At 38.8% G+C, this 13,797-nt stretch overlaps 1 protein-coding gene across 1 annotated transcript in view; it reads right to left on the reverse strand.

Moving 5' to 3' along the window:
* The window catches only part of TRIM2 (tripartite motif containing 2), a 128,317-nt gene that overhangs the window by 41,782 nt on the left and 72,738 nt on the right, over positions 1–13,797 (reverse strand). The window contains exon 3 of the mRNA XM_035022875.1: positions 10,152–10,389. Within this exon, the coding sequence (XP_034878766.1) occupies positions 10,152–10,389 (238 nt within the window). The remainder of the gene's footprint in view (positions 1–10,151; positions 10,390–13,797) is intronic.

Consider the following 13,797-nt stretch of genomic DNA (forward strand, 5'->3'; position numbering starts at 1 on the left):
GGCCTAACAGACAGATATAGAACACTCTATTCAATAACAGAATACACATTTTTGTCAAGTACACTTGGAAAGTTCTCCAGAATAGACCATATATTGGGTCACAAAAGTCTTGATAAATTTAAAAAGATTAAAGTCATACAAGTATCTTCTCTGGCCACAAGGGAATTAAATTAGAAATCTGTAACAGAAGGAAATCTGGAAAATTAAATAACTTACTCTTGAACAATGAGTCAAAGAAGAAATCACAAGGGAAATTAGAATATACTTTGAGAAGAGTAAAAATGAAAACCCAATATACCAAAACTTATCAGAGATAGCAGTCAGAGCAGAATTTTAGCTATAAATGCCTACTTTAAAAAGAAGAAAGATCTCAAATCAATAGTCTTAAGTTTCAACCTTAAAGAACTAGAAAAAGAAGAACAAATTAAAACCAAAGCAAGAAGAAAAAAGAAAATAATAAAGATGAAAGTGGAGATAAATAAAATAGAAAATAGAAACACAGTAGAGAGAATCAATGAAACCACAAGTTGGTTCTTTGTAAAGGTCAACAACATTGACAAACAGGATACTAGGGACAGTTGTATACCAACAAATTGAATAACATAGATAAATTGGACAAATTCTTAGAAACACACAAACTACCAAAACTGACCCAAAGAAGAAATAGGAAATCTGAATAGACAGTGTTCAAAAAACTTCCAACAAAGAAAAGTTCAGGACCAGATGGCTTCACTGATGAATTCTACCAAACATTTTTTTTTTTAAAGATTTTATTTATGTATTTGACAGAGAGAGACACAGCGAGAGAGGGAACACAAGCAGGGGGAGCGGGAGAGGGAGAAGCAGGCTCCCCACTGAGCAGGGAGCCCGACACGGGGCTCCATCCCAGGACCCTGGGATCATGACCTGAGCCGAAGGCAGACGCTTAATGACTGAACCACCCAGGCGCCCCTCCAACCAAACATTTAAAGAAGAATTAACACCAATCCTTCCAAACTCTTCAAAAATAGAAGATGAGGGAACATATCCTAACTTATTCTATTAGGCCAGCAACCCCCAACACCAAAGCCAAAGCCATCAAAAGAAAAGAAAAGTTCATATCTCTTATGAATATAGAGGCAAAAATCCTTAATAAAATACTAGTAAACTGAATCAAGCTGCATATTAAAAGGATTATACAGTATGGACAAGTGGAGTTTATCCCAGGACTGCAAAGGTGGTTCACATACAAAAATCAGTATATGTAATATATCACACTAATAGAATAAAGTGTGTGGGGAGGGATCCCACATGGTCATCTCAATTGATGCAGAAAAAAACATTTGACAATACCCAATACCATCTCACGATAAAAACACTTATCAAACTAGAAATAGAAGAATACTTCCTCAACTTGATAAGAGGTTTCTACAAAATCCTACAACTAACATCATACCTTATGGTGGCCCCTAAGATAAGGAACAAGACAAGGATGTCCACCCTTGCCATTTCTATACAGAAATGTACTAAAAGTTCTAGCCAGGGCATTTAGGCAAGAAAAAAGCAATAAAATGCATACACTTTGGAAAGAAAGAAGTAAGAATTTCTCTATTCAGAGATGATACGATCTTATATATAGAAAGCCCTAAAGAATAACCCCCCACACACACACACACAACTATTAGGACTAACACATGAATTCAGCAAAGCTGTAGGATACAAGATCAACAAACAAAAATGAGTTGTATTTCTATACCCTTTGCAACGAACAATCCAAAAGTGAAATCAGGAAAATAATTCTATTTATACTAACATCAAAAAGAGTAGAAAATACTTAAGAATAAATTTAACCAAGAAGGTGTAAGACTTGTACACTGAAAACTACAAAACATTGTTGAAAGAAATTAAAGGATACCCAAATAATGGAAATTAATGGAAAGATAGTCCCTGCTCATAAATTGGAAGACTTAATATTGTTAAGAGGACAACATTCCTAAAATTGATCTATTGATTTAGTGAAGTATCTATCAAAATTCAAGCATCCTTTTTCACAGACGTGAACAAGCTGTTCCTAAAATTCAGATGGAATTACATGGGACTCTGAACAGACAAAACAATCTTGGGGGAAAAAAAATTGGAAGATACAGACTTCCCAGTTTCAAAATTTAGTACCAAGCTAGAGTAATCAAAATATGATTTTACTGACATAAGGATAGACATATAAAACAATGGAATAGAATTGTGAGTCCAGAAATAAAACCGTATGTCTATGGTCAACTAGATTCTTGTGCCAAGACCACATAATGGAGAAAAAATATAGTCTTCTCAACAAATGATGCCAAGACAACTGGATATCCTCATGTAAAAGAATGAAGTGGAACTCTTACTTTGCTCTATATAAAAAAATTATCTCAAAATAGATTAATGGCCTAAATATATAAGCTAAAACTATAAAACTCCTAGAAAAAAAAATAGGAGTAAATCTTTACGACTTTTGATTTGGCAATGGTTTCCTAGCTATGACACCAACAGCACAAGTAACAACAAAAAATTGAAAAATTGTACTTCATCAAAATAAAATCTTGTGCATCAAGGTCACTATCACTTCACCATCAAGAAAATGAAAAGAGGGGCACCTGGCTGGCTCAGTCAGTACAGCATGTGACTCTCCATCTCGGACTTGTGAGTTTGAGCCCCACGTTGGGTTAGAGATTGCTTAAAAATAAAAGCTTTAAAAAGAGAGAGAGAGAGTGAAAGGAATAGGAACAAATATTTGCTTGCTATATATCTGATAAGGATGAAGTATCCAGAACATATAAAGAATCCCTACAACTCAAGAACCCAATTCAAAAATTGGCAAAGGATTTGGATAGACATTTCTCCAAAGAAACCATACAAATGGCCAATTTGCACAAAAAAATATGCTCAACATTATTAGTCACTAAGGAAATCCAAATCAAAACCACAAGGAGATACTCCACACCAAATGGGGATGGCTAGACTCAAAAAGTCAGATAATAACAAGTGTTGGTGAAAATGTGGAAAAATCAGAACTCTCATACTTTGCTGGTGGGAATGTAAAATGGTGACATCACTGTGAAAACAATTTAGTGGCTCCTCAAAAGTTAAGTACAGAATTATCATGGGACCCAGGAATTCCACACCTAGGTCTATACCCAAGAGAACTGAAAACATACATCCACACAAAAACTTGTACACAAATGTTCATAGCATTATTCATAATAGCCCCAAAGTGGAAACAACCCAAATATCCACCAACTGGTGAATGGACAAACAAATTGTGGTATATCCAGACGATGAAATATTATTTATTCATAAAAAAGGCATGAAGTTCTATATGCTACAATATAGATGAACTTTGAAACATTATGCTAAGTGAAAGAAGCCAGATTCAAAGGGCACATAATTTATGATTGATTTATATCAAATGTCTATAATGGACAAATCTATAGAGACGGAATGCAGACTGGTGGTTGCCAGGGGTTAGGGGTAAAGAGAGAATGGGGAGTGGCATGATGAAAAAGTTCTGGAATTAGTGGTGATATTTGCACAACCTCTTGAATATACTAAAAACCACTGAATTATATACTTTTACTTTTTTTAAATTATTATTTTTTTAGCGAGGGAGAGAAAGTATGAGCAGGAGGTGGTGAAGAGGCAGAGGGAGAGAGAGAACTTAAGCAGGCTCCATGCCCAGATGGACCTGGGGCTCTATCTCAGGACCCTGAGATCATGACCTGAGCCAAAATCAAGAGTTGGCCTGAATTGTATATTTTTAAATGGTTAAAATGTTTAATTTTATGTTATATGAATTTTCCCTTAATTTAAAAAAATGCATCTTTGAAGAGATGGCAGCATACCTGGGTAATTGTCCCTGGTTTGGTCTCTTAAGTGTTTCTTGGAAAGAAAGGCCCCAAAATCATTCTGAAATGTGAACAACCAGTCATTCTCAAATGGTTGTGCTCAGGTTCTGGCAGCTTTGACTCAAGCTGAGAGTTAATTGTGTGAAGTGTGAGACTCAGCTGAGCTCATCCATCTTGAGTGAGATGATGTTGGTTCTCCCAGGGACGGATGGGCCAGAGGCCAGGACTAGCTTATTTTTGTTGGCAGGTAGTCACCATTTGTGAAGATGACAAGGCAAGAAGTTTGCATTACCAATGTACTAGAAAGGGTGGTCAGGGCCTTGTAGCTGAGGCTTGTGGAGTGGGGACTTGTTAGTGGTAGGGCATTCTTAATGAGGCTCTCTCCTTTGCACCTCTTAACATCCTCATTAGTAAGGTACCTAAGCAAGCCATAACAGGGTTTAATGATCATTTGTGTTCCCGGGACTGTGAGCATGAGCTCAAATGTCTGCTTTACGTGCAAAGAACCTCCTAAATCACTGACCATTATTCCCATTTTTCTTTGTATTTGGACAATGCAGCCATGGCAGTTTAATTAGAAGACAGAGTGTCATAGCACTTAAATGACAGGCTTTCATCCACATGTGCTAATCAGCACCAGGCAGTGTATGAGGACAACATCCTGCTTTATTGTTAATTACCTGATTTTATTAACCTTCCGACGCTTGAATTGTTTTTAAAGATTTACCCGTGGCAATTAACTGCAGCAATTTATCTGCAATATTGCATGTATTTGACTTGAATATGCAATGAGGACCCCTGTTTCAAAGCAGCAGCAGTGAACTACAATCTACGATGAAACAATAGAATGATTCAAGACACACGCTGTTAATTTCCAAGGCCTCTTGCTGGTTTATAAATTTTATGATTCCAAAGAATCATAATGACCCAGCATAGAGAAAGCACTCAAAACATGCTTTAAATAGCCTCATCTACCTCAAGGAGGTTCAAACTCCAGATAGATTTCATTTTTAGTGGATTTGATGTGATGCGTTTGGGAAAGAGACAAGGCAAAATTTTAACCTAAAGGATTCTTTAACTTTACTGGAATCAGCATTTCTAAGAGAGATTCTGCTTAGCAGCTTGTTGCATCCAACGTTCTCTATTGCTGAGGTCTCTACTGCTCAGGAAATACATCTTTAGGAATTCTGTTTGTCCCCCAGGCGGCACAGAATATCCTTCTTTCTATACTGCATATACAGGGTGGTTTTACTAATTAAAAACAAAAGTCTACACATTCTGCATGGAGCACTGGGTGTTATGCACAAACAATGAATCATGGAACACTTCATCTAAAAGTAATGATGTAATGTATGGGGATTAACATAAGAATAAAAAATAATAATAATATTAAAAAAAACACAAAAGTCTATATAAACACACAAGCATACTCACATATTGGCATAAATGTCACTTGTTACCAAACATCAGTTTCAATGGCTACCCAATAATCAGTTATATGTACTTAACCATAATTTAACCATTTCCCTAATACTGCACATTCAAATTATTTCCAATTTTACTATCACGAAAAATTTTCAATTAACATGCTTCTATCTTCATTCTCTTCTCCAGCTATTTCCTTAGAAATATTTCTATTAGTGGAATTACTGAATTAAAGGATAGGAAGTTGTGTAAAACATTCATTACAGTTTGACAAATAGACATAAACTTTCTGCAGAGCAATTTATGCTCCCGCCCACAGCATACAAAAATATCTCCCCATATTCTCATCAGCACTACCTATTATCTTTAAAAACCTGTAGCTAATTTGGAAAGATGTGATTATTTGTGAAGTTTGACATTTTTTCTCATACTATAATTAGCCATTTTATATCCTCTGTGACTTTTCTGAGTTTTTCGCCCATTTTCTTTTGTGATGTTCATAATTTTCTTTAATTCTTAACTCTTACATAGTAAGAATTTGCTGGGGCATTTTAATTAAGAATTTTACGGTTACTTTTGGGGCACCTGGGTGGCTCAGGTCATGATCTCAGGGTCATGGGGTCAAGCCCAAGGTCGGCCTCCCCACTCAGCAGGGACTCTGCTTGTCCCTCTCCCTCTGCCCCTCATCCTGTTCATGTTCTCTCTCTCTCTCAAATAAATAAATAAAATCTTTTTTTTTAAAGAATTTTACAGTTACTTTCATAAACTGATGAATAGTTTTTTTTTTGTCTTCACTAGATTTTGGTATTAGGGATATGAGTATATCTTGAGTGAATTGGGGAGCTTTCTGTTTTTTCTTATGATGTAGAATATACATCCTACGGATCATATTTGTTTTACACAGGTTTGAAGGAATTCAGTTTCAAATTAAGTTTTACCAGTTTCCTTCAAAATTATCAGTCTACTCAGGTTTTCTTGATCATTTTCAGTTTCCTAGATATTCATCCATTTCATTCAGACTTTCAGTATATTAGCCTTTAGCACATAGTATTGACTTACTCATTTAAAAATATTCCTTTTAGGTGCGTGCGCCTGGATGGCTCAGTTGTTTAAGCCCTGACTATTGGTCTCCATTCAGGTCATGATCTCAGGGTCCTGAGATTGAGTTCCGAATCAGGTTCCATGCTCAGTGGGGAGTCTGCTTGAGGATTCTCTCCCTTTCCCTTTGCCCCTCCCCCTGCTCACGTACTATCTCTCTCTCTCAAATAAATAAATAAATTTTTTAAAAAATTCCTTTTACCTGTATTGGTCTCTTTATTAGTCCTAATTTAATATATTTACATTTCCCTTTTGTTGTTTTATCAGATGTCAGATTATTTCATTAATTTAAAAAAATCAGCTCTTAGATTTATTAACTCAATTGTTTTATTATTTTCAAACTAAGTTTATTATTTTCTTGCTCTTGGGTTCCATATATTTACTTTGGTCTCCCTAACTTTTTTAATTGAACTCTTTTTAAATAAAGGAAAATAAACCTATAAAATTTTCTGAGTACAGATTTGACTTTCCTCTATGCATTTAATAGATAAGGTTTTCACTTTCAGTATGTTGTAAATAGTCTAATTTTGTAAATTTTTTGATCAAATAATTATGAGCTTTTAATAAAGGTCTGGGGTTTTTCTATAATGTATGTTATTAATGCAACTTTAGTGCATTGTGGTATAGGAACTTGGTCTACACAAAGGGAAAAAATAATGATGGCTTTTTGTGACCTAGTGTATGACCAATATTAATGGCTCAAATTCTCACAACCTTAATAGCTTAGTTGAACAGATTTTAGCATATGCCTTTTTATTTGTAGGATGCACATTCTCAAGTGAAAGAGTACTCTCTTCTCTGAAATTCATCCTCTCTTCTTCAGGTCGATTGATGCCATTCTCCCACCCCTTAGCATCTCTTATTTAGACAACTCAATAAACTCAAATTTGATTTTGCAGCCTTCCATCTCTGCTACTCAATAAGGCCGGGAAAATACCCATCTCCTCCTTAAAAGTTTTCGTGTTTCCCTACTGCATATGAAATTTAGGTCGAACATTTTCTCCATGATATTCATAGCTTTCACATTCTCTCCCCAATTATCTTTCCATGCTCCTCCCAGTATCCTTCAGCTCACCTATGCTCCCACCCCAAGTGCCCATCTCCGTGCCCTCACTGCACTAAGCTACATACAAGCTGTGTCCTGAATTCATGACACTCTTACCTTTACTTATTGATGTTATCTTTACAGTTGTCAATATTTCTCATTCTACGCCATTGCTCTCTGCATTCCAAATTTAGACCAGTGTCTACAGTGGATCTCCTAATGTTCCTAAACCTTTACTCCTCTATCAAATCAGATTTCCAGAGAGCTCCATGCCTGCACTAGCTTCAGGACAACTCTTGTACCTGGTAGAAATGCCCTCACAGACTAGTATTTAGAATGTGAGCTCTAGGAGGAGACAGCCTCAGCAAGAGCCAGTGTGAGAGATGGTCATAAGAAGAATACTCAAACTAATTGAAGGCACCCTTTAACGTTCCTTTTACAAAACTTACATGCTAATTCTCCCTTGGAGAACAGTACATAGAAAACCATGGTTATTGACAGCCTGGTGTGGTATCAATTAAATAACAAAAGATATGTAATCCACAATGTCTCTCTTATTTTGGCTACCCAAAAGCTCAGGATTTTATTGCTTCCTGGTCTAGGTTTTATGATGTGTCAATCAGCTTTGGGACTTAAACTGTTCAAACTTCAGTTTCTTCATCTATAAAATGAAGGTAACTAAAAATGAATAAATAAATAGACAAATAAATAAAATGAAGGTAACTAATACCTACTTTGCAGAGTGGTGTGTACAAAGTCAAGCATGGTGTCTGGCCCACTCATTCAACAAATATCTACTGACTGACTTGTAAGAGACTGAATTCACAAATGGACAAAGGCCAGATCATATATAAAAAATAGAACTCTGACCCATGACCTGTCCAGGAAAGCAACTCCTTTATCTACAATAAACTAGCCAGGAAGCTAGCCTACTACTTCCTACTTGTAGGAAGTCTGACTACTATCTCTCCGAATAATCCAAAAAGCCAAACAATAACATCTATGACAATTGGCCCCAAATGGCTAGGAATTGATTACTGATAGCTTCTCTAATTTTTGTCCCCATTTCCACTTAATATCAACCAGAGAAAGCCATATATGTACCCCTAACCAGTCACATAGGATGCCCCACTTCTAGTTAGCCTGCCCCGTTTCCCCATGCCAACAGCGTCCAATCAGAGCATCCCTAAAGCCTTCTCTTTTGTCTACTGTAGAGCTTTCCCATTCCTCTGCCTGCCTTTGAGTCTCTGCCAAAACATAAGTGATGGTGGCTGACTCTTTGTTATAGCAAGCTCAGAATAAATAGCCTCTGCTTATTTGTACATTTCCATGTATAAGATACTGTGCTTAGTGCTAGGAATATAATGGTGAACATGGTCCCTGCCCTTCTGGAGTTCACTTTCTAAAAGTAAAGCCAGAAGATCACTTGGCCGACAAATACACAGATGAAGGCAAGCAGAGCCCAGTGAATGGCATGAAGGAAATCAAGAAAGGGATGTAATGGCCAGCAACTGGGTGTCAGAGGTGGTCTGCCTTGGATACCGCTCTGTGTAGAAGAAATCTGAGCTGAAACATGAAGGATGAGAGTGAGCCAGCCACATAGAGAGGGAACATGGAGAATTCGAGGCAGAAGGCTTAGAGAACAGTCAAGCCCCAAGGTGGGAAACCACTTGGCCAGCTCTAGGCCAGTGAGGCCGCAGTGTAGGGGGCAGAAAGAGTGGTATGAAATGAGGTAAATAAGTAATAGTTATGGCAAATAATTATTGTTCTGCTCTAACGATAATAATTGATAGCTTGCTTGATAGTGGTTTTATTATACCTGGGCCTTATATTATAAGCAGTTTCTAATACCTTTGAAGTGGCCATTATAAAGAAAAGAATGAATAAAGTCATTGATAAGAAATAATTTTAGTAGCTAACATTTATCAAGAGCTTACTATAATGCTTTATATGACTTAAACACTTAATTCTCCAAGTAATCCCATGTAGTAAATACAATTATTCCTTGTTTTTTGCAGATGAGGAAGTGAGACACAGAGAGTTGAATAAACCTGGCAGAGCTGACACAGGGAAGAAGTTGAAGAGCAGGATTTGAATCAGGCAGTCTGAATCCAAAGCCAGACCTCTTAGGCAATGCTGCCTCTTCAGAGCTATTGTAAATCAGTTATTTGATGGTACGTACACACAGGTCCTCCTAGGTTTCTAATAGTTATTATGCTTGCTAGTAGCAGGAAAATTTTGAAATTCATCATCTATAACCTATTATCAAGGATTCACACATCTTTAAATTCTATTTATTATGAAGGATTAGGGCCTAATGGAGCATATGAAAAATTTCCCTCAGAAGAAAAACAAAGAACTCTAATTAATTAACATTTTAATCATCATTCTCAATTTGCAGAATTTGTCTATTATTGAATCTTTATCTGTAATTTACAGATGTTTATGTGGGTCAAAGAATACCCACTTTGCAAATAGTTATGGGTTTGCTCTCCTGGGGAAACTAATAATAGGTGCTATTAGACCCAATGAAGATTGATTTCCTTATTTACATGAATTTGATTGGAGCAAGTAAGCAGGCAAAATAGTCTTGAGCGCTGCTAAAAATATCTTTTAATTGCTCATTTTCCAGGTGGAGTTCTGTGTTAGTGCATAACCTCTTGACTGCCCGAAGCCCACCCAGATCAAAGCCAGGCCCTGTCTGCGATTCGCTCACTTACATTCCCATCGTGGTTTGGGCAAGAGAGTGGCTTTCCGGCAGCCACAGCGGTGACCGTCTCCAGGATGGAGGACTCCTCAACGTTGCTGCCCGGCGTTCGCTGCAGCACGTCCATCAGGTTCGTGATGAAGAAGTTGTTCTGGAGCGCGGCCACCCCCTTCTCGGGCAGGATGGAGGTCTGGCGGCACACGGGGCAGGAGAGGGTGAGACTGTGGGCGGGAATGTAGTTCTGCAGACACCTGTCGCGGAAGCAGAAGCAGGGGGACTGTCAGCACAGGGGGCTCACGAGCGAGAGCAGGACCACCTCCTTCCGCAGGTAGCACACATGTTCTCTGCACCTGTCTGGGCTCCTTTGCAGAAACTCCCTCTGGAGTCTCCTCTCCTAGGAAAATAAGATTTCTGAAACCAAGAGGTAAGGTGTACTCACAACTGATTAGGTGCTGTCAACTGATTAGGCAAGTGATTATGCTCAAGGAAAAGAATAACGTCATTGACTCTGGTGGCGTTCCATGGAGACTTGCCACGCTTGAGCAGCATCGGCCTCTCCAGGGAGCTTGGAAGAAGTGCAGAATCCTGGGTCCCTACTCCGGGCCTGCTTGAATCAGGTCCCCGGGGAGTTTATATGCACATTAAAGGTTTCGAAGCATTGGTCTAGAATATCCAGTGTCGTGTTCACAGATTTGTGGACCTTTACAATGGGGAGAAATGGGTCAAAGTTTTCTTCTGTTGGTGTTGAAATGTTCTTTTTTTTTTTTTTTTTTTTTCATTTTTTTATTCTTATGTTAATCCCCATACATTACAACATTAGTTTTAGATGAAGTGTTCCATGATTCATTGTTTGTGCACAACACCCAGTGCTCCATGCAGAACGTGCCCTCCTCAATACCCACCACCAGGCTAACCCATCCTCCCACCCCCCTCCCCTCTAGAACCCTGTTTGTTTTTCAGAGTCCATCGTCTCTCATGGTTCGTCTACCCCTCCGATTTCCCCCGCTTCATTCTTCCCCTCCCGCTACCTTCTTCTTCTTCTTTTTTTCTTAACATATATTGCATTATTTGTTTCAGAGGTACAGATCTGAGATTCAACAGTCTTGCACAATTCACAGCGCTTACCAGAGCGCATACCCTCCCCAGTGTCTATCACCCAGTCAGCCCATCCCTCCCACCCCACCCCCCACTCCAGCAACCCTCAGTTTGTTTCCTGCGATTAAGAATTCCTCATATCATGAGATCATATGATACATGTCTTTCTCTGTTTGACTTAGGTGTTGAAATGTTCTTTACATACAAAAGCATAAGCAGATCTCAGATGTTAAAAACATATCCCGGTGAAAATATTGTGTTTGAAGCAGGGATAGGACACCCAGAGTCACGTCAACATGATCTCTTGTTGCCTCTCCTCAACCGGCAATTAATTAAATGAATTAATTAATCAGCAAAATGCATTGCTAATCATGACTTGTGTATATGCTGCTTGCTAGATTCAAAGTACTTGCAATAGCCGCGGGAAGAAGGTATTTTAGACACATGAAGGAACACAGGCAGAGGGAAGCGAAGTCGCTTGTTTTCAGAACTTGAGTGGACAAGGGCAGAGCAGGAATTCAAACCCAGGCAACTGGGCACCAGAACCTTCGCTCTACATAACTACTCTGTGTAATGTTCCCCTGTTGCTTCACCAAGCGGAATTCGAGAACCTCTGATCCAGCCTCACTCCCCTTAGTATGTACAGAAGGGAACTGACATCAAGGAGGTTAATTGACTTTCCTATGTCACAGAAGTAGCTAGCGCTGAGTCAATACCAGAAATGGAACAGCTTTTGCTAAGGTCACGGAGGGCATCTACATCCAGACAACAGACATTTTTCACTCCTATCCTTCTCAGCAGCACTCATCAAACTTGACCACTGCCTCCGAGCCGTCCTCTTTTGAAACTTTATCTTCCCTTGTTTGTGACAGCACACTCACTTGGTTCTCCTGTCTGCTCTACCTTTTCTACTGAGCCATACAGGCTCAGTTGTTGGCACCCTTCTCTCCCAGGGAAATCTTATCCACGTGCATGGCCATAAGCACAACACTCCCACACTTCTATTTCTTCCACAGATGTCTCCTCTGAGCCCCTGATCTCTACACCAACAGCTTTCTTGGCATCTCCTCTTAGATGTCTCATGGGTCCTAAAACTCACCATGGCCAAACCCAAGGCTATGTTCTTCCCCCAAACTGGGTCCTCTTCCCCTCTCAACGAGCAGCACCTCCATCCATTCATCTAGGCAAAGCAGGTACTGGGAGCCATGCTGGAAACAGTAATTTCCTTACAGTCCTTCGTTCTCCACATCCAACCCATCACCCAAGGCTGGAAATGCCTAAATACCTTCCAACGTTTCCAGCTCTTGTCATCTGATTTACACCATCCTTTCCTGGGTTTCTGGAGTAGCTCTATACACTGTCACCCACCCTCAAATCCTCTAACCTTTCCCCATATTGTAGCCAGAGTGACCTTCTCAAAACTCCTTCCATGCATTCCATTGGGACTTGCTGTGATAGGAGCTCGAAAATCTCCACCACCGGCCATTAGATGGAGGAACAGAAGTGGATGGGGCTAGACCCAACCGAGAGGGCTGGAGGCAGACCCAGGACAGCCCAGAAATGTTGCTTCTTATCTGTCAGAGTGAGTAAATGGGAACCAAACAAGTGCCTGGCTGGGCACTGAGCATAGGGGGATGGGCAGCTCCACCCCCTCCAACCGAGTGCCTCTCAGCGCTGTATAGAAAGAGGCCGACTGCTGTCCATCAAATAATGATCTCACCATGTGTGCCCAGGGACAGAGGGACACTTAGCTGGTGTGCATGTTGTGGCTACATCCATTAAGTGGGGAGGAAAAAAATCACTCTCCATTTAGTCATTTTGGAATATGAATTACACAGTACTCACATCAAAGTATAAAATGAATAAAGCAGAAAGTGCTAGTGCCCTATATACCACCACTAAAACAAACAAAACTCTACACACACACACCCCAAAATAACCCCCTAAAGAGCAAACAGACAAAAAAACCACAATGACCAGTAACAAATCCACCTTCTCCCTCTATCCTTCACCACCATGTAGTTATTCTGTTCCAACTGAGATCTTCCAAAGCAAATCAACTTTAACAAATGTCTATGAAATTGATGGCAAATGTAATTAGCATTGATTTGAAGCCATTGGAAATACCAATGTCCTATTCTATAACAAGAATTAAAGCGTTTCAATTATGTCTATTTAATAATAATAGACCATGTATTCAACAAGATGCTATAGAACATAATTATCATATTTATTTTTAAGAAAAAAAAATACAGCCTTACTAGGGAAATATTTAAATTAGACCTCAGATAAACAAATTACTAACAAACTTTATATGCTTAATTGTTTTTTTGTGCTAAGTTAAATAAGAAGGTAAAGATGTATTTTTTTTTGGCTGGGTACAGTATACTTTATTGATGGTACATGACAAGGTAGGGGTCCCCAAGTAAAGATGTATTTTGATAACTGATTAACTCAATGGAAAAAAACTATCCAAGAAGGATAAAGAAATGTGTTTTCATTCATAGCGAATTGCACATTCAGGTAACTTATAATTATTTCATACACACAGGTTTTTCTTCATC

This window comes from Mirounga leonina, unplaced genomic scaffold (genome assembly GCF_011800145.1).
Source record: "Mirounga leonina isolate KUSES-001 unplaced genomic scaffold, KU_Mleo_1.0 Mir_176, whole genome shotgun sequence".
Classification (NCBI taxonomy): Eukaryota; Metazoa; Chordata; class Mammalia; order Carnivora; family Phocidae; genus Mirounga; species Mirounga leonina.